At 44.2% G+C, this 26,035-nt stretch overlaps 1 protein-coding gene across 1 annotated transcript in view; it reads left to right on the top strand.

Annotated features, from left to right (window-relative positions):
- Positions 1 to 26,035, top strand: part of ANAPC1 (anaphase promoting complex subunit 1) — a 2,053,226-nt gene that overhangs the window by 1,556,929 nt on the left and 470,262 nt on the right. The window contains exons 35-36 of the mRNA XM_069606837.1: positions 1,681 to 1,771; positions 1,864 to 1,917. Of these exons, the coding sequence (XP_069462938.1) occupies positions 1,681 to 1,771; positions 1,864 to 1,917 (145 nt within the window). The remainder of the gene's footprint in view (positions 1 to 1,680; positions 1,772 to 1,863; positions 1,918 to 26,035) is intronic.

Consider the following 26,035-nt stretch of genomic DNA (forward strand, 5'->3'; position numbering starts at 1 on the left):
TTAGAAGAGCATAAGAGAATGCATGCGTCTAGTTCCAGCTCTCAGCTCAGTAGGGTAGCAGGAGAAAATCCTAGCAGGAACAGATATGTAACCTCAAAAGGACAGAGCACAGCCAGGACAGTAGGTCACAGAATCCTCTTGAGCAGCCCATTTTGCCAGCTGCCTCCGAGTAAATTCCAAAACTGATCTGAGCAACAGCCAGAATTCGTCCTAGTTTTGAACAGACAGTGGTAGGCATAACCCTGTTTACCAATCCACAGCTGTTCAGAAATTGATAGCCAGCCTTTCAAGGATGGGCAACTAAATACCCATACACTGGCATACCCACATAGAAATGTATTGAGGTTTCCTGGAGACACTCATCCAGCCTAAACTGGTTAGCAGTAAAACATAGGGTGCTTTTATCGGATGTTTCCCGATCCTGTGTAGCCGGACCGATAATTGCGGTTGTCCTTCGAGTCCAATTCAAACAAAGACCACAAAACAAAATGGATGATGTGCAAGAATTTGAAATTACTTTAGTACACAGATGGCCACTATCTTTTAACATTTCACTTGTAATGCGGTAAAAAGGCTATTGCAAGGTATAGCCAAAAACGATAGTTGCCATCTGCCTACTACCCACCACTTTCTGGGGAAGCAAAGTCTCCAAGGGATAAAATAGGAGGTATAAAAAGCATCCCTGTCTTGGTAGCTATATGGGCTACTAAGTGTAGCACACCAAAAAGGTGTTGCATCTGTAGGAGGTTTCAGTAGAAGAAGCCTCTGCCAGAAAATAAAGTCTAAAAACCACATAGCCAGAAAAGAATTTAAGGAACACACAGATAGCCGAAACAACCCCAAACAAGGAATTTTGCCCTTACAAACCTGTAACCGCTAACCTGCTGAAGGGTCGCAAATAATTGCATCCTCTTCGAAATGCTGCACTGTTAATTGTGCTTTATTTTGTCAATTAATAATCTCTTATGTCTGTAAAAAGAGATTGTGCTAAGCCATCAGCTGCAAATGTTTCGTAGTTTAAAAGTCTTTCAGTACCTATTGTCTACAATTTTGCAGACTGACTGTTTTCTGTTGTAAATTCCTCTGGACAATTTTACACATTTCAATGCGCTTCGGACTTGGATAGTTTGATTCAGTAGCCGGGTCTTTTCCAAATCAATGCTTCGCGTTTGTCTATCTTGAGTAGGATTCCATTTACTTTGACATGCCTCTGTCTCAATATACTGGGAAAAGCAGTAATTAGTGACTACTACAAGAGGAAGACTGGTAATCATGTAAAGAATTGCAGACAAACATATATGTTACATGTGTTGCAAACATGAATATGATGCATTGAAACATACCAATCTGCAACCTTAAAGTGCAAGGATTTTGTGAAACATATTACCTGTATGTGAATTTGATGGTATTGAAGAAGGTAATTGATATACAATTCTCAACACAAACTCATATCATTGCAAAAAGATGTTACAATAAAGATGGAATTGAAAAAAAATGAAGAGGCAATAGTTTCATGTGCTTTCCAAATGTTTTAGAGGTTTTCACGGTTTTGTAATGTTAATGTTCCTGAATTTAAGCAGATTTTTTAAGATAGTTTTAGTCTTTTGTGAGTTCTCTTTGCGGTTCTATTTTGCCAATAAAATACATGTCTTGCCCTTTGTTTTGTTTTTTCTTACATAGACAAGCTCATATCTACATAATTGCTGGAGCATGCTTGGCACTGGGTTTTCGTTTTGCCGGGTCAGCAAATACATCTGCATTTAACTGTTTGGTAAGGAATGACTGACTAATAAATGTAACCTGCAGTATATCTGTTTTTGAAGCTCATTCTTTGACTGATTCTCTTGTATACCCTATCTGCAGTGCAAGTTTGCAAAAGATTTCATTGAGTGCTTGTCAACTGCTGCAGCAACAATCGTAAGTATTTTTGTAATGGTTTTTCACTGGCATAGGTCTTGTGAAAAACCTCTGACATGCTGATTTGAAAGGCTTATGGCATTCTACTAAAGGATGCATTTGATGTGGCATTTTTAATTTTCTGAGTGAAATTCTCAAAACATTTCAGGAAATGTTATAGAAGGGGAAGGGGACTATCCACTCAGAAGTATGATGCAAGAACAACATTACCTAGTTAATAGCGACATGTTGCCACAATGCTAGTACGGATTGCTACCCCCTCTAGATTAGTAGAGAATAGCGGGAAGCGCACCCAGTCAGGTGAAGTGTCGAGAAGGAGATTGTTCAGCACACCACTGCAATACCATTTTCACAAGGTGATTCTGTGACTGCAGCTTCCCTCTCTCTCCTGTCAGCTCGATCAGCCCGCATTTAAACTTCCTGGTCTGCTTACTCATGTCCCAACAACTAGACAGCGGCGTTCACTGCCTGGTCCTTGTACTCATTATGTTGTCACTCTTCTTTGTGTCACTTGTTTTGTAATTGGTTTATGAATGACTTGGGGGAAGTGGATACTGAGATTCCTGGGGAGTGATCTTCACTACTACCTGCCTCTTCCTCGCCCCAGCCAGCAGTATGTCTTCTCTAATGGGAGTTTGGCGTTTAAACACCCTAGCTTTATACAGAGGTGGGGATAAGAGTGACAGCATGCAATTAAGGCATGAGGGACGGAAGAGATCTCCCTGAAAGGGACAGGAGGGCATGTGGTTTCCGCCAAGGATGTCATTGAGTTTCCCTGAGAATCACCTCTCCCAAGGTCGTTCTCCCTCATATAGCCACCCCCAGGCTCAGGATCAGGTAGCGCTTGCCATCCCCTGGCCCCCTGGGGGGAGGCTATCCCAGGGAATGGAGTAATGATATCTTCGGATTCATCACATCAGGATGCGTGGGTAAGACCGGTAGTCACTCCCTGTTCGTCATGTGTCCTCAAACATAGCTGTCCCCTCCTCTTTCGTGCCAGTTCTCAGATCCATTGCTCCAGCAGGATATTTCGTGTCTGCTGGAGAAAGGCACAATTGAACAGGTGCCTCAAGTGTAAAAGAAGAGGTGGTACGCCCACTACTCCTTGGTACCCAAGGAAGATTGGAGACCTTGACCTATCCTGGACCTGAGGTGCTTGAACAAGTTCCCGAGCAAAGACAAATTCAGTGATTCTTTTGCAGATGCTGCAGGCTCTAGACCTTCAGGATTGGTTGGTGTCACTCGACCTCAAGGATGCTTACTTCCATGTGCGGAACATCCCAGATATAAGAACAAGAGGTTCCTGATAGGCAGCTGACCTATCTGTTTTGGGTCCTGCTGTTAGTACTCCGCTCTGCCCTGAGGGTCCTTACCAAATGGTTGACAGCTGTGTCAGCCAGCCTAACTAGGGATGTGATCCGGGTCTTCACTTACGTGGGTGATTTGTTGATCAGGGCTTTTTGCAGGAGCTATTCCCAGGAGCACGAAAATGACTAATGGCACTTCCTACACAAGCTATGCTTCTCCCTCAACTTCAAGACGTCTCAGGCTAATGCTCCTGTTCATCGGAGTGCTCCTAGATTCCTCCTTGGGAAAGGAATTTTCTCCTCAAGACAGGAATATGCACATCCAGCAGATAGACACTAAATTTCTAAACGCCCACCTACTTTCGGACCTGGACTTTGTACGGTTGCTATCATGACATCCTGCATTTTTCTGGTGCCAGAGGCCAGACTGAGGATGAGGTCAGGGGGCTCTCGGATCTCAGTGGTCACAATTCTCTGACAACATGACAGACCTTCTACAAGTCTTAACTTTTTGTCAACCGTTGCTAGAAGCAACCGTAGTTACAGATGCTTCACTGAAGGGCTGGGCCGTACTCCTAGACGGTCTAATGGTGAGCAGACTGTTGTCTCCAACAGAAATGAATCCTCACATAAACCTCTTGGAGCTGAGGGCTATATGACCGGCACTGATGGTCCATTTGTCTTCGATGGAGGTGAAAATTGCCCTGATCATGACACAGCATAGTGGTCATGCACGCCATCAACAAGAGGGGGATGGTGTAGGGTCACTTCCCATTTGCAGTGAAGCAATGCAGCTCTGGTTCTCGGCGTTGCAAAACAGGGTCTCTTTTGGGCATTTGCCAGGGTGCATTTGGCGTGCAAGTAGAACACGATGGCAGATGCCCAGAGCAGACAGTGCTTGTTCTTTCTCAAATGGGAACTGTCAGGAAGTCCATCCAGAGATCTTGACCCTCTCTGCAGCCCCTCAAGTGGACTTGTTACTGCTCCAGGGAATGCTCTCTGTGAGGCACACTGGGGGGCGCCTCTGTAGCCTACTGGACATTTTCACTTCTATATGCTTTTCCACTGTTTCCTGTCACACCATGTCAGCAGGTGGTTGAGCAGGTTTGTGATAGGGCTGCAGGGACATGGTATCCGGAACTTCTGGACTTGTGCATCTGCTCCCCATGGTGTCTTCCAAAGAAGGTGGACTTATTTTTGCAGGAGTGGGGCCTACTCCTCCACTTGAACATCGGCACTCTCAATCTCCACACCTGGTAACTGAGAGGATGAGGTATAGGGACCGGAATCTCCCCGAAGACGGTATTAATTACAGTCAGAAGGCCAGCAACAAAGGCTGTCTACAGCTGCTGTTGGAAGACTTTTCCATCTGGTGCCAAGAATCTGAACCCTTTTACCTGTGATTTTGCATTATCATTTTCTTTTCGGTTAGACCTAGCTCTACAAAGGCTTCAGGTGGCTTCAGTCAATGCATACTTGGCAGTGCTTGTATCTTTAAGTACACGTTCGATCATGGCTCTTACTCATCTATGCCCATAGTCCTTCAATTGTTAAAGGGGCCGTTGAACACTACCCCCGGTCCCCCCACCCAGTCCCCTTTGTGATGCGCCTTGGGACTTAAATTTGGTCCTAACATTCTTGATTTGTGCCCTTTTTTGAGCAATGCTTTCTTGCCCGCTCTTTCTTGGAAAACAGCCTTCCTTGACACAGTCACCTCTGCACACAGAATGAGTGTGGTCCAAGTGCTTTCCTGCAAACCACCCTTGATTCTCTTCTCTAGACACAAAGTGACGTTAAGGCTGCGTCCATCCTTCCTCCCTAAGGTGGTGTCTGCATTCCATTTAGACCAAACCGTTTATTTGCCAGCCTTTTATCTTCCGCTCTCATACATCAAAGGAAGGTTGAATAGACTGGACCCTCAACGGTCTTTACGTTTTTTATACTGCCAGAATAAGTCACTTCAGGACAGAGGACCAACTATTTGTGGGCTATGTCAACAATAAAATGGGAAAATCTGTGACAAAACAAACTTTCGAGATGGATAATCCTATCCATTTCCGAGTGATAGAATATGCCAGGTAAAGCTGTTCAGTAGGGATTGAACACTCCATCGGAGGACTAGCTGCTTCATCAGAACTCCAAAGAGGAGTCCCAACTCTGGATAAATGTCAGGCAGCGGCAATTGTTTTTGCACCCTTTCACTAAACATTATTGCCTTTACATGTTATCAGGCCATGATTTTTGATGCGGCAGAGCAGTCTTGCAGAATGCTTTAAGATAAGAATTTCTATGTAAGTCACACTTTTCCCTCCTCCTGAGAAGAGGTTACTGCAATGCAAGTCCATCTAAAATAAGGACTCAGTGTGAGGGCGCAATCCATTAGAAGAACAAATTACTTACCTCTGGTAATGTTCTTTCTGATGGATGTTCCTCCGATGGATTTCTTATTGCCCTCCCACCCTGCCCCTCAATAAGAGCTCCCAAGACGTACAAGTCTCTCCTTCATTGCCTTCCTGGCTATAATAACGTAAATAATTGGTCCTTAATGAGTACGAAACAAATTCCCCGATGTGGCTGAGCGCAGGGGGAAATGAGGAAATTGAAGTGACAGAGCGCGATGCAGGCTACTTATAATGACATCGATGTACCGTCCAGCCCTGATGCCGATGTGTGTCAAGGGACGTCTGCACCAAAGCCACACGACGGCCAGTGGTGCTAGTAATATTTCCAAAGTTTGCTTCTGCCGCATGAATATATCTAAGATTAGGAATCTGTGGGAGGAACATGCATCAGAAAGAACATTAGCAGAGATAAATAATTTGTTCTTCTTCCAGATGGTTCAGGACCGTTTAATGACCCATACATACTGGTTGTCAGTAAGGAATTTTATAAGCCAATTTACTTGGAATACTAAACCCAAATACCCTAATTGACACAGTTGCACCTCAAAATTGCATACTGGGTTATCTACTGATGGAAGAAAGAGAAAACTAATTGACATACCTTCCCAAGTCTTATACCATTCAAGTAAGCAGTACATTGGCATGGAAGGGACTGGGTGGGCAAGGGAAATTAAGACATTGGCTAAGCTCAAAAGTATTGGGAACAAAGGACCAGGCTGGAATAGTAAAACAGTGGATTCTGGCCCTCCGTGAAGGAAAGAGGGGTTCTACAACTAATAGAGATGCATAATGCTGTAGTTGGTAGAAATGTTTAATCAGACATATGGCAAAGTGGAAAGGATAGGATAGGAAAGGTTGTAACTAGGCCTGTAAAGGAATAAACATTAATGTTACTGGCACTCCATTTCCCCTTCCTCCAATGCATGAGAGGTTGACACCACAGTTGAGAGACTTGAGCATTTGTCTACGGCAGTAAGAAAAATAAATGAAAAGCTAACTGAATTCCAGTTGACGTCCGTGTCTCCATCTGCATCCAGGCTCTTTCTCTTCCTTTCTTCTACATAAATGCAACAACATGGACCAGTGGATGGAGGATGACAGATAGCACTTATTTATAATTTCTCATATATCGATAAACATTTTTTCAAATCAATTTACTTTTTATTGTATATAAATCATTAAAAACCAATTTACCTAAACCATTTTCCATACAATATTAGCACAGTTTTCAGCTCACATACCTCTCTCCACCATTCATTCACTCTCATTCCATCTTCACACACTTTCCTATATTCGTACTCCAATGACCATGTAACAACGGTCACTATTTACAATTTTTAATTTCAACTATGTTTGGTTCCCTTTGCCCGTTGTCAGGTAACTTAATCTGTATATGATTATTCCCACAGATATCTGGTGGATATGTGTTTCGGTTGTCGGGATTGGACTCCATGTGTTATGTCCAATCAATCATGCAACCTTCATCAGGACAAAAACAGGAAAACCAATATGTCTTGTTTCACACAATAGGGTGAGCCACGCCACCTATAAACACACAAATAAAACCCATTGTCATCTTATTGTTCTGTCACCCCCCTTGTTCATATAGAACTTTTAATGTGTTTTGCAGTGACTCTTAAGAGTAATCATGTCATCTGACTCACCTCATGTATCATTTAAGGGGGCGACACAGATGTGATGGACAAATCCCAACTTCACTCCTAGGCTTGGACAAATATTTCTGGTCTAACCTAGAGGATGAAGTAATGGAGGCTCCGTTAGGTACGGTCTCCTAGTTCAATTGGATACAACTCAATCCAGATCGCAAACAAAATGGTTATTATGAACAACAAGTGAGTTACAGAAAAAGTATACTCACTTCTATTACAGGGGGCCCCTGATCATTGCCTCTGTGTTGCGTCTCAAATGCGCATCCCTCTCAAATGGTAATTAGAAACCAAAGTAGTTCATTCACCTGCAATATATGTCCATCCTTCAGTAATCTTATATATTTCTTTACAACCCCTATATCTCCAAGCTTATATGTGAGTGAGTATGTACTTATTAATTCCATGTTAGCTTATCCCAAACAATTCTTTTTAATTGGGAAGATTGGCTATCTCCTCATACATTTATTGTTCTCTTGCATGTGATTTACCACCTTATGGTCTTCATATTCGGTTTATTGGATCCGAATTACTAGGAGGCAATAAAAATCAAACAGGGTGGCCTACCTTTAGTGCTCCTGTATTTCTCTTACCTTCTACCTCAAAATACTCACTTTCATCACGTCAATACTTACATGTTGATCTTATTTAATTAAATCCAATAGATGTGATATACGCTGTCCCGTTTACTAGGTCTGGTTAGTTCAAACTGTTTTAATGATGTTTATAATTTCCCTCTTCTTGCGTGCTAGAGGAGGAATTAGAGAACCAGATCTCAAATGGGTCTCCCCATATTTAGTAAGGATAGCCTCATATATCTCTACATAACGGAAGTCACTCTAAAGCCTTTCTCACTAGTTCATTCAGTGTGCATTGCTCCTGGATGTTTCTCAGGGTCAAAACATCTTTGTCACTCCTACACCAGTCCTTACTAGTATTGCCATTTAAAACACGTGAGTGCCCACACAGGTATCTCTATCCCTTTATGCATTCATTCTTATCACGGAGTATGCCGCCATGGCGACCTCCAATTTATTATAATCAATAACAATGGCGGTGACATCTCCGTTATCCCCAAACCACCATCTAACTCGTGGTCATTTCATTCATAATACTGAATGGCCACATAAATCAATCCTTTTCTGCTTATACATTAAACTGGGCTCAGCGCCCTGTTTTTACTTTGTCACGTCAAGCTGACTAACGGTTCCATTTTTATAGGCGGAAAATTCCCATATGCATACTCCAAACATTCCATAGTGCCCCACACTTACCTGGGTGCACTACACTTGCATCTCCCCTCTGTCTTTACAGTTGTATCTTACGCAGCGTCTTACCTATGTCACGGGCGGCAAAGAAAACGCCTACTTAGCGTTGGGCTCTGTTTATGCATTTAGACCATAGTCCTAGAAAGGGGACTATATGATATCTCAGGGCGCTGTTTTTATCCGCACATCCTGGGTTTCATTGTTTCGGGAATCAACACGTATTATATACCAACATAGTGTTTTAATCCTCAAATTGGCACCCACTAGACAAATGGATTTGATTACCCATTTGGAGCATGCTTTTGTCCAATCTTTTACATATTGACATTTTCGACTCGGTATTGGAAACTGTGATATACGCATATACCTAGTCTCACGCATAAGGTTAACACATTTATTCCATAGTCATAAAAAAGGGAATGTGTGATATTCCCAGACACTGTTTATTTAAAACAATAGAGAAAGCTATGAGCGCCATGGTTGACTCCCGTATTTTACCGATTGCGCCATGGTGGATGGCGGAATTACCGCCCCATTCCAAGGTTGGCGGGGAGGTAATTCCCCATTCACCATTGGCTCTTCCCCATTCCCATTTTTGCCCCCATAGGGGAAGGCGGTAATTACAGTACCGCAAATTGCGGTACCGTAATTACCTCGAAAGTCCCTTTGTGGGTTCCTTCCTTAACGACCGTTAAGGTAGGGACCCGCAAAGGGACCTCGTAATTAGGCGTTAAGGGGTTAATGGCGCCGCCACCTTTTACGGCGCCGTTAACCCATTACCGCCTGGGTCGTAATGAGGCCCTATGTTGGTATACAAAACGTGTTGATTCCCAAAACAATGAAACACAGGCTGTGCGGATAAAAAAGGCGCCCTGGGATATCATATAGTCCTCTTTATGACTATGGTCTAAATGTATAAACAGAGCCTAACGCGACGCAGGCGTTTTCTTTGCCGGCCACGACATAGTGAAGACACTGCGCAAGCTACAACACTAAAGACAGAGTAGAGATGCAAGCATAGTGCTCCCAGGTAAGTGTGGGGCACTATGAAATGTTTGGAGTATTTATAGGGGAATTTTCCGACTATAAAAATGGAACTGTTAGTCAGCTTGACGTGGTAACAAAGTAAAAACAGGGCAGTGAGCCCAGTTTAATGTATAAGCGGAAAAGTATTGATTCATGTGGCCATTTAGGATTATGAATGAAATGGCCACAAGTTAGATGGTGGTTTGGGGATAACAGATGTCACTGCCATTGTTGTTGATTATAATAAATTGGAGGTCACCATGGCGGCTTACTCAGTGATGAGAGCGAATGTATAACAGGATAGAGATACCCTTGCGGGCACTCGCGCGTTTTAAATGGCAATACTAGTAAGGACTGGTGTAGGAGTGACACAGATGTTTTGACCCTGAGAAACGGTGGGAGCAATGCACACTGAATGAACTAGTGAGAAAGGCTTTAGAGTGACTACCGATATGTAGAGATATAGGAGGCTATCCTCAATAAATATGGGGAGACCCATTTGAGATCTGGTTCTCTAATTCTTCCTCTAGCATGCAAAAAGAGAAATTATCAACATCATTAAGTCAGTTTGAACTAACCGTACCTAGTAAAGAAACCGGATGGCATATATCGCATTTTTTGGATTTAATGAAAAAGATCAACATGTAACTATTGACGTGAGGAAAGTGAGTATTTGGAGGTAGAAGATAGGAGAAATACAGGAGCACTAAAGGTAGACCACCCTGTTTGATTTTTATTGTCTCCTAGTGATTCTGATCCAATAAACCGAATGCGAAGACCATAAGGTGGTAAATCACGGGCAAGAGAACAATAAATGTATGAGAAGATAGCCAATATTCCAAATTAAGAAGAATTGTGTGGGATAAGATGACATGGAATGAATGAGTAAGTACATACTCGCTCACACATATGCTTGGAGATATAGTGGTTGTAAAAGAAATATATAAGATCACTGAAGGATATATATATATATTACAGGTGAATGAACGGCTTTGGTGTCTAATTACCATTTGAGAGGGATGCACAGTTGAGACGCAACACAGAGGCAATGATCAGTGCCCCTTGTAATAGAAGTGAGTATAATTATTCTGTAACTCACTTGTTGATAATGATAACATTTTTTTTTTGTTGCGTTCTGGATTGAGTTGTATCCAATTGAACTAGGAGACTGTACCTAACGGAGTCTCCATTACTTCATCCTCTAGGTTAGATCAGAAATATTTGTCCAAGCCTAGCAGTGAAGTTGGGATTTGTTCATCACATCTGTGTCGCCCCCATACATGATACATGGAGGTGAGTCAGATGACGTGACAACTGTTAAGAGTCACTGTAAAACACATTAAAACTGCTATATGAACAAGGGGGATGACAGAACAATAAGAGATGACAATGGGTTTTATTTGTGTGTTTTTATAGGTGGTGTGTCTCTCCCTGTGTGAAACAGGACATATTGGTTTTCCTGTTTAAACACTGGCAGGGTCCACTCCAATAGGTACTGCAAGGTTCCCTGAGGTGTTCAAGTAGCCTGCCTCTGGTACCGAGGTCCCTCTGTGGACTGCATCCCCTCACAGGCTGATATTGCATTTAAATTCACGGGCCCATGCACCAAGGTCTGCATCATGGCTCGGAACTCATAAGAGTATGTGTCTGGCGCTACTGCTTGGTTTCCGGCAGGAACGCCTACTGATCCCTGTACGGTTTTAAAGGGCGCTTGCTCTGGTCCTTGTATAACCCCCATGTAAATGTGTAGTCACGGCAAAGATGCTAAGATATAACCCGTAACAGCCACTGATCCCAACACTTCAGAGGGTCTGCTACAGCTTCTGGTGAAATGCATTGTGCACAGTTTCAGAAAAATGAATAAAAAACTAGGCAGGTCTAAGTATATTTGCATAATTTCTCTCTTACTGGAAATATTGGGGAACCAGATCAATGTGGGCTAATTGTTGGATATGTGAAGGTTTAAACCGTTCAGAAATGATGGTCCTCAATATTATATTTAAAAGGGCATCTGAAAGTGAGAGACCCCCCAAAACTGCTGGCAAATCACCCAACAGAGTCAATAAAGATACATCACAGGAGGGAATAAGACCAAGTGAGAATGCGGTTAAAGGCTTTATCTAAAATAGGGCAAGCAGACTCTACTCTGCTCACGCCGAGAGCGTTCTGCATAAATCATGTTACAATTCATTTTTATACAGCATTCATTATTAAAAAAAGGGGGGAGGCCTAAGGGGCACAAAGTCAATCGGGATTGGACACTAAGAACAGGCACCTATAGGTGCTATAGGGACGGCGATGGCTGATTGGTCCGCAAACACGTGGTGAGGTGTCATGGAACTTGGGGTCAAACGTTCAGCTGGGCTCATCAGCTTATTAGCAAGGGGGGGTCACTGGGAGTCCCTCTGCCAGACATTAGTCCTGGTTACGAGAGACTTACCCAGAGTCTTTAGCTCACTATCTTTCACAGAGAAGAAATATCCCAAAATATCAGTCTTTGTCCTGCCCTGGGGCAGTCCAGCACCGAAATGCTAGGCAATTCTCCTCTGAACAAGAGTACCAACAGAAACCCCAGACACGTGTTTCGGTCTGGTTGGACCTCATCAGTAGGGTGGATCTGTGCCTCTCTAAGAATAGTGAGCAAGGGGTCCACGTCTGGATTCCCCTAGTAACTTAGGGTGAGACCCAAAATTACTTAAATATGCAAATTAGCAAGGGGGGTCCTGGGAGTCCCTCTGCCAGACATTAGTCCTGGTTACGAGAGACTTACCCAGAGTCTTTAGCTCACTATCTTTCACAGAGAAGAAATATCCCAAACATATCAGTCTTTGTCCTGCCCTGGGGCAGTCCAGCACCGAAATGCTAGGCAATTCTCCTCTGAACAAGAGTACCAGCAGAAACCCCAGACACGTGGCTCATCAGCTTGACATCTTGTGTTGATACTTTTGACATCCTATCCTGGCAACATTTTGCCCTTGTGGCCACACATTCTCATCCATTCAAACTTTGACCTGTTTGTCCGGTGGCAAGGCCGGTATTTCAGCACTTATAAAAACAGGGTTTCAAGGCAGGCTTATTTACTGCTAGTCGTGAATTATTCACCTTATCAAAGGCATCACTGTAATGTCAAAACACATTCAGAATATACTAGGCAAGAGGGTAGATATGGAGGGGTTAATGTATGGTCGGAGGTGTCCGTTCAACATCAATAAAGAGAATTTCACAATATATAGCCAGGATGACCAGGTTAGGGAAGGCACATATCATGGTGTGCATGTACTTCATTATGGGGGCTCATGTTCACATGTCCAAACAGCACTAACTCTTTGTTGCCCTTGAGGTGAGTGTTAGGCAGAAACCTGTGCAGTTCCCTCTGGGACCACTGCAAAAGATTTAAGACTACAGGCGTTTGGCAGTAAACCCACTTGGTAGCAGTCTGTACCACACAGATTCACTTGGTAGCTGTGGCTGAGCAGTCATACTTCCCTCAAGAAGAGTTAGACAGTATACAGAGTATTCACAGTAGGTCAAAAGAACACAGTAGAACAAGTAAACACTGACCAGAGCTTGGTGTAAAAGAGATATAATTATTTATTTAAAACCACATCTAGTAAAACACGCAGGCACTAATGTTAAGCAGTTCAAAAACACGGTCACTAAAAGATATACACTCCCTTAAAAGAATATTAGACAATTCTTAAGTAAAGCCCTGTTAGGGAGAATTCTCTCTTTAGGCTGAATTTCCTAACCTAGTGAGTCCCCCAGCAGCTTTGCTGGATTTCTGGAGTTTGTTTTTTTCCTCCTGCCAAGAGTGAGACTCTTTTTCTCCCACTCTTGTACATGATTTATGTTATTCCTTTGACTGGTAATGTGTTTTATGGGCTATGAGGTCCTTTACTCTATAGGGTCTCGTGTTTTTCCTGTGTGTGTTACACAGCACCCTCCGTGCAGTAACACAGGGGTGTCATAGTGACACCCCACCATAGACTCCCTACCCTGGGACTGGCTACTGTCTCCCAGGGCATGTAAAGTCACCATTGGCTTTACTTGTCCCAAATTATTAACAGAATCCAGTACAAACCATCATATTGTGGACGTACTGGTCGGGGCAATTCGATTACCCCGGGGTCTGTTAGTCGAGGGGGCACGTCTCTGTCCCCTCTGATCGAGTTTTGGCTGGTGGCAGTGGAAACTACTTTTTATATTCGACCGCAAATATTTCCCTATGGGATTTTCCCATTGTTCGAGGCTACCAACTTTAATTATTTAATTCTCATAGCCTCGAACATGCCGCCGGTTTATTTAATTAATATTAATTCTCCGGTTGGTATTTTTTGCCAAGACTCGATTCTAAAATGGCGTTTGTGTTCTCTTCTGTGACTCCAACCCAAGTCGAGCCCTTTGTTCCACTTTTTGGCGGGCTTCTCCACAGAAGCCTCCAAAAGTGGTGCCACTCTGTCTGGGTACCACCGGGGGTGTGGGAGGGGGTTTAGGCACCCTGGACTGAGTTACCTTGGTAACTCAAGTCGCACTCTTGTGTGATTGGCCCAAGTGGTGAGCCGGCCGGCTCACCACTTGGCATGTTTGAGTGACAGCTAGGCTGAGTGAATGGGGGTTTTCTGCATAAAAGCAGGGCTTTGGGGACTGGAACTTCAGAGGTCGCCACAGGACCTGAGAATCTGACGAGGGAGAAGCTGAGCCGACCTACCACGACGACACCACCGGTGGAGCCCTGCAGAACAGACTCGCCACTTCCCGACGACAGAGAAGATCTCCCGGCTGGAGAGGCTTCTTCGCCTGACTGGTGGGCACAACCAGTTTACCTTTCTTTCTTCGCACCCCAGCCCGGTTTGTGGTCGAACTGCCCGTGCCAAGCACCCCGGCAGCTGGATAGCCACTCACCACTGAACCGCGAATCAACGGACCGCTCGTTGTACCTGAGAAACTCCGCGGCTGGTTTCTTCCCTGGCAGTGCAACAGACTCCTGTCTTCCTCCACGACGAGATCCTCTCTTCCCCCGGACGAAGCACCGACTTGCATCCGCTGCCAGGAACAACTGCCCCCGCTGGAGCGTTCTCACCACTTTAATGTACCGTGTCCGCCAGGCCTCCCTTTCTAAAGATTGCAACAAGGTAATAATAACTCCTTAACCTTCTGGACTGGGCTGGCCGCCTTGACCCTCTAACTGGTCCCTTTCTTTGATCCTACTTCTTTTTGAACCATTACAAGACTTTTTGTGCACTGCAACCGTGTGACCTTGGACACATTTCATTTCGATCCTCTTAAAGCGGATCCGGCCTACTGACTCTGAATTCACGGTTTTACCTTGCCTTCCCCTCTTGTTCTGTTCTTGTAAAAGTGTTGGGATCTGTTTCAAGTTGTTCTATGCTTTTCTCTCCATTTTTAAAAACGAATTATTAGAGTGCCATCTACGTTAAGCGCTCACCGATGTCTGAAAATAAGTGGGGCTTTACTTAAGACTTGTCTAATATTCTTTTAAGGGAGTGTATATCTTTTAGTGACCGTGTTTTTGAATTGCTTACTATTAGTGCCTGTGTTTCTAGATGTGGTTTTAAATAAATAATTATATCTCTTTTACACCAAGCCCTGGTCAGTGTTTACTTGTTCTATTGTGTGCTTTTGACCCATTGTCAATATTCTGTATACTGCCTAACTTTTCTTGAGGGAAGTCTGACTGCTCAGCCACAGCTACCTGGTGAATCTGTGTGGTACAGACTGCTACCAAGTGGGTTTACTGCCAAACACCTGTAGTCCTAAATCTTTTGCAGTGGTCCCAGAGGGAACTGCACAGGTTTCTGCCTAGCAAGCCCCACTTATTTTCAGACAGCGGTGAGCGCTTAACGCAGATGGCACTCTTATAATTCGTTTTAAAAAGGGAGAGACAAGCAGAGTATAATTTGAAACAGATCCCAACACTTTCACAAGAACACTACAAGAGAGGAAGGCAAAGTAAAACCGTGAAGTTAGAGTTCAGAAGGCCGGATCCACTTTAAGAGAATCAGAACGAAATGTGTCCAAGGTCACACGGTTGAAGTGCACAAAAGTCTTGAAAAGGTTCAGAAAGAGTTGGACCAAAGAAAGAGACCAGTTAGATGGTCAAGGCGGCCAGCCCAGTCCAGAAGGTTAAGGGATTATTATTACCTTGTAGCAATCTTTAGAAAGGGAGGCCTGGCGAACACGGTACCTTAAAGTGGTGAGAATACTCCAGCGGGGGCAGTTGTTCCTGTTGCACTGCCAGGGAAGAAACCAGCCGCATAGTTCTCGTGTAAAAGGAGCGGTCCTTTTATTCGCGGTCCAGCGGTAAGTGGCTATCCGGTTGCCGGGGTGCTTGGAATGGGCAATTCGACCACAAGACTTCCTGGGATGCGAGGAAAAGAAGGTAAACTGGTTGTGCCCACCAGTCAGGGGAAGTAGCCTCTCCACCCGGGAGATCTTCCCTGTCGTCGGGAAGTGGTAAGTCGGTTCCGCAGGGCTCCACCGGTGGTGTCGTCGTGGTAGGTCGGCACAGCTTCTCCCTCGTCGGATTCTCAAGTCCTTTGGCGACCTCTGATGTTCCAGTCCCCAAAGCCCTGCTTTTATGCAGCACACCCCCATTCACTCAGCCTAGCTGTCAATCAAACATGCTAAGTGGTGAGCCGGCTGGCTCACCACTTGGGCCAATCACACAAGAGTGCGTCTTGAGTTACCAAGGTAACTCAGTCCAGGGTGCTTAAACCCCCTCCCACACCACCTGTGGTACCCAGACAGAGTGGCACCACTTTTGGAGGCTTCAGTGGAGACGCCTACCAAAAAGTGGAACAAAGGGCTCGACTTGGGTTGGAGTCACAGAAGAGAACACAAACGCCATTTTAGAATCGAGTCCTGGCAAAAAATACCAACCGGCGAATTAATATTAAATAAATAAACCGGCGGTATGTTCGAGGCTATGAGAATTAAATAATTAAAGTTGGTAGCCTCGAACAGTGGGAAAATCCCATAGGGATATATTCGCGGTCGAATATAAAAAGTAGTATCCACTTCCACCAGCCAAAACTCGATCAGGGGGGACGGAGACGTGCCCCCTCGACTAACAGCCCCCTGGGCAATCGAATTGCCCCGACCAGTACGTCCACAATATGATGGTTTGTACTGGTTTCTGTTCATAATTTGGGACTAGTAAAGCCAATGGTGACTTTACATGCCCTGGGAGACAGTAGTCAGTCCCAGGGTATGGAGTCGATGGTGGGGTGTCACTATGACACCCATGTGTCACTGCACGGAGGGTGCTGTGTAACACACATAGTAAAAACACATGAGGCCCTATGGAGTAAAGGACCTCATAGCCCATTAAACACATAAACAGTCAAAGGAACACCATAAATCATGTCCAAAAGTGGGCGAAAAAGAGTCTCACTCTTGGCAGGAGAAAAAAACAAACTCCAGAAATCCAACAAAGCTGCTGGGGGATTCACTATGTTAGGAAATTCAGCCTAAAGAGAGAATTCTCCCTAACAGTGAGCTGAGGTGCCTGAGGCCCCCCTTGCTCTCTGGGTCCATAATAACGTGGTGACTCGTGGCGTTTCAGAATACATTTAACATAAGGCTTTTTTAGCATGTGGCTGGCTGTTTGCACTAGAATCACATAGACTCAAAACATGCTTTTTTCTTCTCATAACTAACCAGCTTTACTACAAAAAAGAAATAAAGAATTTGTCACTAAACAGCCAACTAATAAAGCATTTAATTGACTCAAAATTCACTTGTCCATAGACACACAGGTTATGGTTGAAGATCTATGAGAGTCCCATATAGAAGTGGCTACCTTATGTATTATACTTCTCCGACATTATACTTGCAACTGCATTCAGCTTTGTTAAAAATTAGGTAGCATTGTGCAAATCCATACAGACCTATATTTTATTAACCATTGTAATTAGTGTTATGAATATCTCGGAGTTATAGATTGACATGTTTTATGCTTTCAACATGGAGAGGTAGCATAGGATGTTTCGATTAATCACATACATATATTTACATTGTTTTACTCATAGGCCTTCTTAGTCTATCAGCAGGTTTATGATGTTGCCCAGAACGAGAAAGCATGCTTGCTTTATCTGTATCAAAGGAAAACATAGGTTTGCTGGTTTAAGGGTCTTTTCCAACTGTTGACTTTGCCCTAGAGTGCACAGGGATTATGTTTTTTGTGGCCGGGGTCTGTGGGGCACGGGGCAGGTTTACAGAAACGGATGGTTCTTTGCACTGGCCTTTGCGATGGATTGTATCTGAGTCAGTAGGCAAATGATACAGTGTGGATTTTGTTGCGTTCTCGCAGCCAGCCTTCTCATGGGAACCAAGCAGTTACTCAGACGGCAGAGGGGAGGAGGTGGGGGAAGCATCTTGCTTGCTGTGTGCGCTTGGCGGAGATGACTGCAAGCTGGAGTGAAGCCTTAATAGCCTTTATTAAAATAGAGTCAGTAATATACAAAATGGAGTCGTATTCAACCCTGGATCTTGTCATACCTGGGTAGACATAAGAGTATCGCAGCACCTGGAGGTATCCATGTATGAAAGGGTCACTGTTCCTAAAGGTGTTCCCGCACGAGTGCCCCGGGACTGAGGCCCTGGACCCAAAGCAGCCGTGACTGGGCCTACCCAGGAAGCATAGGAATAAGGGGGGGGGTCTCAAGTGCCCCCTCCTTCCACTCATTCCCCCCCTTTTGTTACTTAAGTAACAAATATTGTAACTGTCTCAATCTCTTACGTTCCTCCTCCTCTGCCACGCTTCATCCCATGCAGGTGTCCCTTTTATTGGCATCCAAGCCCTGCATATCGCTCTGAGGCTGTGTCCCCTTCTAGCATATTCATCCGGGGTACAGCTCATATATACACACCCTCCAGATCCACCCATGTCTCTTTATACCATTGTAAATCTCTGGGCTCCTTTATGGTTGTGTGATATAGACTACCCACTATGTGTCTCGTGCTGTATATGGCAATCATCCTGTATTTGGGCTTTGTGCAGTCCTCAGTTTGTACCTCAGCCTCGCGCAGCATCGGAGTCCTAATTGACACACACAAAAAATGAGAAGTAAAAAGACGATGAGTGGTACCAGAAGCTTCACTGTCATGCCAAGCCAGGAGGGCACCCAGGAAAAAAGATTGTCAAACCAGGTGCTGGGCTGTGCCCCTCCTTCATCAGCTCGCCAAGGTCGTGTACCGCTGCTATCACGTGTGAGAGGGACCCGTTCTCAGCGTCTACAGAGGGTACAAAAGTGCAACATGCGCTCCTGATTCGTCGGCAAACACCTCCATCGATAGCCGTCAACAAGTCCAATACGTATCGATTCTGTATTGTCATTAACCGGAAGGCTCTTAATTACACCTTAATGACATTGAACCCTTCTTCTGTGTCATTGGCCAGTTGGATGAGCTCCCATCGGGTGATTTGGAGCCACTTGGCGTTTGCTCTTGCCTGGATACTGGGGATGAGAGATGCGAAGAATGGCTCCACTGAGCTAAATGGTCGAAACCGGTCGGGTATTTGGGCTAAGAGCTCGGAGGACTTGGCTGAGATGTAGTTGGTGATCGTTTCTTTCTCCGGTGTGAATCTTGGACACCATCTATGGCAAATGCCGGTCCCGTCTCGAGCGGTGTTGGGGATGGTTCACCTTGGATTGCTGCATGTTTACTCCCTCCGTTGATGTGGCTCTCATGAATTACCATCAAGGCCGAGTGCAAGGTTGCCAAGGAACACGTTCCTTTCCATGATTGCAGAAAGTGCAGGTATGCCATGTTGCCACAAACCCAATAGGTGTCCATTAATGCTGCTGTTCCCTTCTTCATGTCCGGTATTATGAGAGTCATGCTGCAGTTTTCGTTTCGTCCCATGTCCCTCTTCCCTTCTCCGTGGAAGCATAATTCATACGAAATGGTCTTCTGCAGCTTGAAGGCGGTGACCCACGTGAGTTTGCTTATCTGTTCAATCCATATGGGGGCGCATATTCTCTCGACCCAGGATAGCTTTTCCTCGGACAATCCTCGCAGTGCTTCTGTTTTGCACAGTATTTCTTCCTTCTGCCATTTATTGTCCATGTGCAATATTCCCTTAATTACCAGGAAAGGCTCTTTTATGCAGACTATTACTTGTGGCCGGGAGTAACAGCTTTGTTCGTTCTGCAAAAGTTAAAATGTGACTGTGTGTGCTTGAAAAGTATTTTTATTTCGGCAAAGCGCAAGATGTAGGAGACACTGAGCCTCTGCAAATGGAATCTCTTGTGCCAATAGTACCTTGGGGGTCCCTGAGGCATGGGGGATGAGTGAGCAGACATAGCAGCTCTCATGAGTTGTTTGTTTTGCTGTTTGGCTCATGTCTGCATACCACTTATTTGTTTGGTGGGGGTGCTGTGGATTAACAACTGTATCCAGGCCAAATCTATAATGTTCTTCCCATTTATCCTGTACTGTTTCCCTCCTTTTCCTCCTGTGCCCCTCCGTTCCCCATTCTTTTTTGGTGTCCCACTGCATATACAAATTGTAATAAGTACTGGACATGGGTTTGCTCTCAGTACCCCCCTGTATTGGTGGCTGGGCCATCGGACATTGCTACTTCTGACATTGGTACAGTGGTTGGATATGGATTATTTTGCACCCACGTTAGTTCGGACTGGGTTTGGTCATTCATTGTGTACACGCTAAACTGGGAGTTATTCATTTTTACCGTCTGTAGGGTTGCTTGCACTGTTGTGGTGTGGGGAGCACCTGTGGTGTTGTCGTCATTCTGTTCATCCTCGGGAGTCCCATGACCCCATATTAGCTTGGCTCCATCCCAAATTAAATGAGTCCCCTTCCTAATAGTTTCAAGGCCCACACCCCTCTGGCCAGCATCACGTGAAATATAAACGATCCCCCAGTATAGGAGCAGGCCAAACAATGTTGAAAAGAACACAACTGCACATACAAACAACACGCATTCATATGAATAGCTAGGGTAGGCACCTCTCCGTCGTATACTCCTATCTACACTATTCCTTGGTTAACATTGCGTCAGGGAATGAGGAGGATGCACTGGAAGCCCGTTGTGCAGAAATATCAATGATGGAGAAATCGCCTCCCCCTCCCATTAAGCCATCTACATCAGTTGGGACTAGAGTAGGGGTGGGGGCTAAACCCTCCAGGCTACTCACTTATTTCATTTTTTTCTGAATCTCAGGTGATAATGGCCAGAGATGTCGCTAAGAAAATGCCTACTAAAGTTCGAAACGTACCTAGATTCCATGTTGATGGTACTAGGCGCACAGTGACTCTTAAGGGCCCTTTGAACCGGTGGAATGTCTCGAAGAGTGATTTCTTACCATGCAACTCTCAAGTGTATACTAAGCTCAGTCCTGAAGAAGAAAGTGCAAGGAAAGTAACACTGACCATTTCATCCCTACTAGAAGGGACTTGGTATTCAGAACCCATTAAAGAACACTATTGTGTCACATTCGTGAACAAACGGAAAGGGATGTTTACCTCTCGATAGTGGAAGGTCTAGGGGTGTTAAGATCGCAAATGACATGGCGGGCCCGGGGCGATAGCCCCTACGACATGCAACCCCTACAGTATAAGTACTGGCAATAGAGTGCTGTGCCCTAATCGCCCTGGAAACTCAGTATAATTGGAGGAGATGCAGCCTACGTATAGAAGTCAATTTTTGAACAGGTCAACTTTAATTCAATTTTGGGCAACTACAGCATGGCTATCCACGATTTCAACTACCGATATGGCCCAATTGGAATTACCTAAATGGGCGAGCTCGACCAATTGGGTTTTGGTATGTTTTATCTCTCCATCTACAGTTTCGCTACAGTGTGCAAACGCAGACATTTTGTTCTCTCTTGGGCTGAAATTAACAATATGTAACTAGCTACAATCCTTACCCAGATACCCTTGCCCCTTCAGGGCGGGCTCATCTACCATGGGGAAAGTTAGACATCATGAATATAGGGTTTTGAATACATGTGGCAGTAGTAGCCCTGGTGTATCCTCTCCCAGTTTTGAAGCCGCACAGTGGGTGATGTTGCCCCAGGAAAAGGTTACCCAGGAAGAAAGCCAGGTAGGGTCCTATTGACCTTTGAAGATAGCAAGATGGAACACTAGGTGGTCTAGCCACCTATTGGTTGCAGAGGGGACTGGTAATATTTTGGCTGACCTATGACCTCTTCGTGTTGCAAGAAATTTGGTAGGACTGTGCTTTACTGGTGGACGATTATCAAGTGCACCACATTTTAGCAAACAAAGGGACTAGGGGCAACCATTTTGGGGGTCTTGTTATTGGAGTCGGGCATATAATCTGTTCCGGCAGCCTGTTTCCAGCGACTGAGGTGGGCAATGTGTTGGCGGTGGAGCTGTAGTCCGAATCTGCTGGAAGCAAATGGAAGATGCTCCTTATAAATATATATATAAATATATATTCCCCGCCAGGTTTGGGTAATATGGGTAAAATGTTTGAGCAGCTTGAAGAGGCATTTGCTGTGAGTAGTGGGTTCCTTGCTGATTATCTTGTTCTTTTGGGAGTTGATTTTAATGCCAAATGTAAATATGAAGTATTCTGTGCTCCATGTAAAAATGTGGTCAAACAGTGTGTTATGTTGCAAGACAAAAGCAACAAAAAGGGCAAGAGATGGATTAAGTTCCTGAGATCCTGGGACCTGGTAATGTTGAATGGCCGGACCACGGATGATATTCCAGGTATTCATATGTGCACTTAGAACAACTGCCATTCGACATTAGACGATTACTTAGGGAACAATTCATGTCTTATGGCCGCTGCTGATTTTAGGGTGATCCGGAATGACAGCAGCGACCACCATATATTGACCCTTAACCGTAACCTCTATACTTCTCACACAGGGGAGGAGCTGGGATGTTGACTAACTATGGGGTTAACCGCATTTGTTAGGCTACTAGACAAATAAATAAGGTGGGTGAGTACATTACAGACCTCCCTAGTAAGGCACTTGAGAATCTGGCGCTGCTTGGTCCTAACAATATTGAGGCATGAATTAAGGACATAGCAGAGAAACCTGGTTCCTGGGCCAGGGACCATTCTCTAACTGCGCCAAACTCATTCATAAATTTGCTACTAGGGATGCAAAAAAGGCTATGCAGTGTAAAATTAGACAGGACCAATGTACTGTGATCCCAGAAACTGAGAGGTTGCTTAGGGTGAAGCAGATTAAAAGAGATTATAAGCCTTTGCTCAGGGGTTGGAAATATTCCCTACAAAACACGCACTGGCAACATATGTTTATGGTGCTATGTGGGGGCAATCCTAAGAATATATGTGCGGCGTTAACAAAGGCTAGATTAGACCCTAGAATTAAGATATTAGATCCTATACGCGAAGACAGGTGTATTGAGTATCTTAAGGAGAGAGGGGGCTCTCCAGTAGATGCCCCTTGCCAATTTCCTATTGAAGGGTTGGCATTTGGATATAGGGGAATATGACATTGAAAACGTAACACAGAGCCTTCAGGATTCGAGGCAGCCTGGGCCTAATGGTTTGGCCAATGTGGTTTTAAAGCGAAACCCAGGCAGGTGGGCAAGAATACTTAAGATTCTGTTTGATAAAGTCTATAGTGAACAATCCATCCTTACCTCGTGGCAGCAATCGGTACTGGTGCCAGTGTACTAGAAAGGTGATCGGTCAATGCCAGACAACTACAGACTCTTGTACCTCCTGGGTGTCACTGGGAACATTGTCTCCATACTCACAATTAGGGTTCTACAGAGTTGGGCTACTAGTACTCAGTTATTGCGCTTCTGAGGATTTTGGATGTGTTCTTCTGGGAAGCCGCTTCTATGTCACTTTTGTGGTTTTCCGTGCAGCCTTTGATAGTGTTAACTGGGGGCAGTTGTGGGCCAACATGAAAACATGGGGGTGTCTGTAATGGCTCCTGAAGATCTTCAGGGACTTGCACTTAAATACCCAAGCATGAGTTTGATTAGACAACCAGGGCACAATGTCACAATTGGTGCAGATTTATATGGCAGTTATACAGGGATGTCCTCTGGCCCCTTTCTTGTATAACTCATATATGGCTGACCTGCCCACGAGTTTTAATTTGGGAGTCGGATGCTTCCCAAGGATTGGTAACCGCCTCATCCCATGCATGTTATATGCAGACAATTTGGTTATGTTTAATCATACCTTATCCGGTGCCGGTGCCATGTTTGAAACTCTAGTTGGTTTTGCAAAGGATATTGACCCAACAATGGGGAAGACCAAGGTAATGACTATTTTGCCTAAAAGAATTAAGCATTTGAGTTTTGACACCAGTTTAGGGACCATCAAATGTGGATACCTATCCTTATTTGGACCTTGAGGTGAGTGCTAACTGGGACTATACGAAAATCAAAGAGGCTAAGGGTATAAAGGCCAGGCGATGACTGCTTTAGTGGAAACATATTCTACTAAAACCACTGGTTATACCTTGGACGGAATTATTGCTCTTTATACACAATGCTTCTGTCCGATGGTGCTGTATGGTCTGGAGCCTCTTTGCATCGGCGATTATAAGTGGTTAGATTGCCTAGCAACTCTGATGGAGTATCTCTGTCTAGAACTGGGCCCGGTCTCTTTGAAGGGACAATTGATGATGAGACGAGGTCTATTGCACGTAAAAAAGATAACTCCCATCCACACTGCCAACCTCTAGCTACTTTAAGCAGGATGGGAGGTCCACCCAACCGGCAGAGTGAAACTGAATACCTAATAGTGCCCTATTGACATTAGTAACCTAATGTCTAGGCTTTGCAAATGGATAGGATGGTGCCCCTTTTTTAAGCGAGGGACGAGGGTCCATGCATTGAACCAGTTATTTAAAAAACAGACTAAGGAAATGGGACTGTTCTTGCGCAGTGTAAAATGTTTGGCATGGCGTATATGACAATTTTGGGCAGCCTTGTGTACGACTACGAAACGATAAAACATGACTTCTGGAATTACTGTATAAATTCGGAGTCTGAAAGAGTTAAGATTGCTTTGTTCCACCTGTGGTGCTTCATTGTTAAAATAGAGAAAGGTCTGCTGAGGAAATGTAGCTGTGGTGGTTTAACAGGATATATTGAGTCACTAAGCTGAGGTCTAGGTGGGGTTGCCTCCTTGTATGTTTCCTTCACAGTGTCTATGAAATATCTGTGTGGCATGCTTGGACGCTCTGTATCTGTTTTGATATTTATTAATTAAGTAGGAGCACTTTTAATGTACCCTCACTGATTTTATTGCAATATCTGAACGATCTAATTGAGACTTGATTTTATTAAACTTTAGCAAAGTTTTAAGTACGGGGCCCAAGTTTTCTACTCGCATTAGTTAATGCTCTTAATGGTATGTATTGTTTTAGGGCACTGAGGTGTTTGCAGACCTAGATTCTAGAAACTATAACCGAAGAAACCCTAGAATATTAAGAACTCTGATCCCTGAAATTTGTTGATATGTTAGGGACCCAATATAATGAAATTATGACCCCTTAATTGAGATACTAACTGTGACTTTGTGCACTTACATACGAATGCGAGTAAGCAAACGGTTATTTTTATCATCTTACAATAGTGCGTCTATACTCTTAATTTGCAATTTGTATCTGTAATTTGTAAGTGTATTTGTATTTTGTTTTGCATTGTACTTGTACTTTGTATTTTATATTTTGTTTGATTACTTGCCTTCATTTTGTATATGAAAGCATATTGATTCACTAATTTGTTGTTGTTTGTAAAAGATCTCTGAACTGTATACAAAAAAACAAAAGAAATTAAGCTCAGTTATGGGTGCTGTTGAGCTCTAGGTTCCAGGTTGAGTATACAGACATTTCCTGGTCTTAGAGCATGGGGCATGGTTGGTCGGGTGGCAGTGAGCATGCCTGGTCATGGCATACGGTTATAGTGATGTCAAGTCTTTGATTTGGAGTTGTGGACAGAGGGATTGCGAGCGCTGGGGGCATTGCCAACTTGTAGGCGTGTAGGTGCCTTTCCACGGCTTACTACGTGTGAGAGAAAAATAAAATAGCAGACAAAACCCCTTGTCGGGGAAAGAGGCACTGAGACCCGGCTGCAAGAGTTCAAAGGATGGTTTATTTCTCCAGTTAGGAAATAACCCAAAAAACTCTCCCACATTTACATCAGTGCCAACATTTATATTAGTTAAAGTAACTCTAACAAAAAATACTAATGGACCCGATTGGCCAGACGGTTTGGTGCTGTATGTGTGGGTAGCATCTCTTCCTCCTGGTTGGCTGAGTAGCTGACGGACGTCAAACATCTTGTGCTCCATGCAGGTCAGGGTCCGGTCACTGTGGTCAGAACCCAAGCTAATATGTTACATACTAAATAACAAATTATTTAAAACATTTTATGCTTCTTGTCACATTTCTACATAAGTCACACACAATGATCATTGTCAGTACAAT

This window comes from Ambystoma mexicanum, chromosome 4p (genome assembly GCF_040938575.1).
Source record: "Ambystoma mexicanum isolate Mex_15411 chromosome 4p, UKY_AmexF1_1, whole genome shotgun sequence".
Classification (NCBI taxonomy): Eukaryota; Metazoa; Chordata; class Amphibia; order Caudata; family Ambystomatidae; genus Ambystoma; species Ambystoma mexicanum.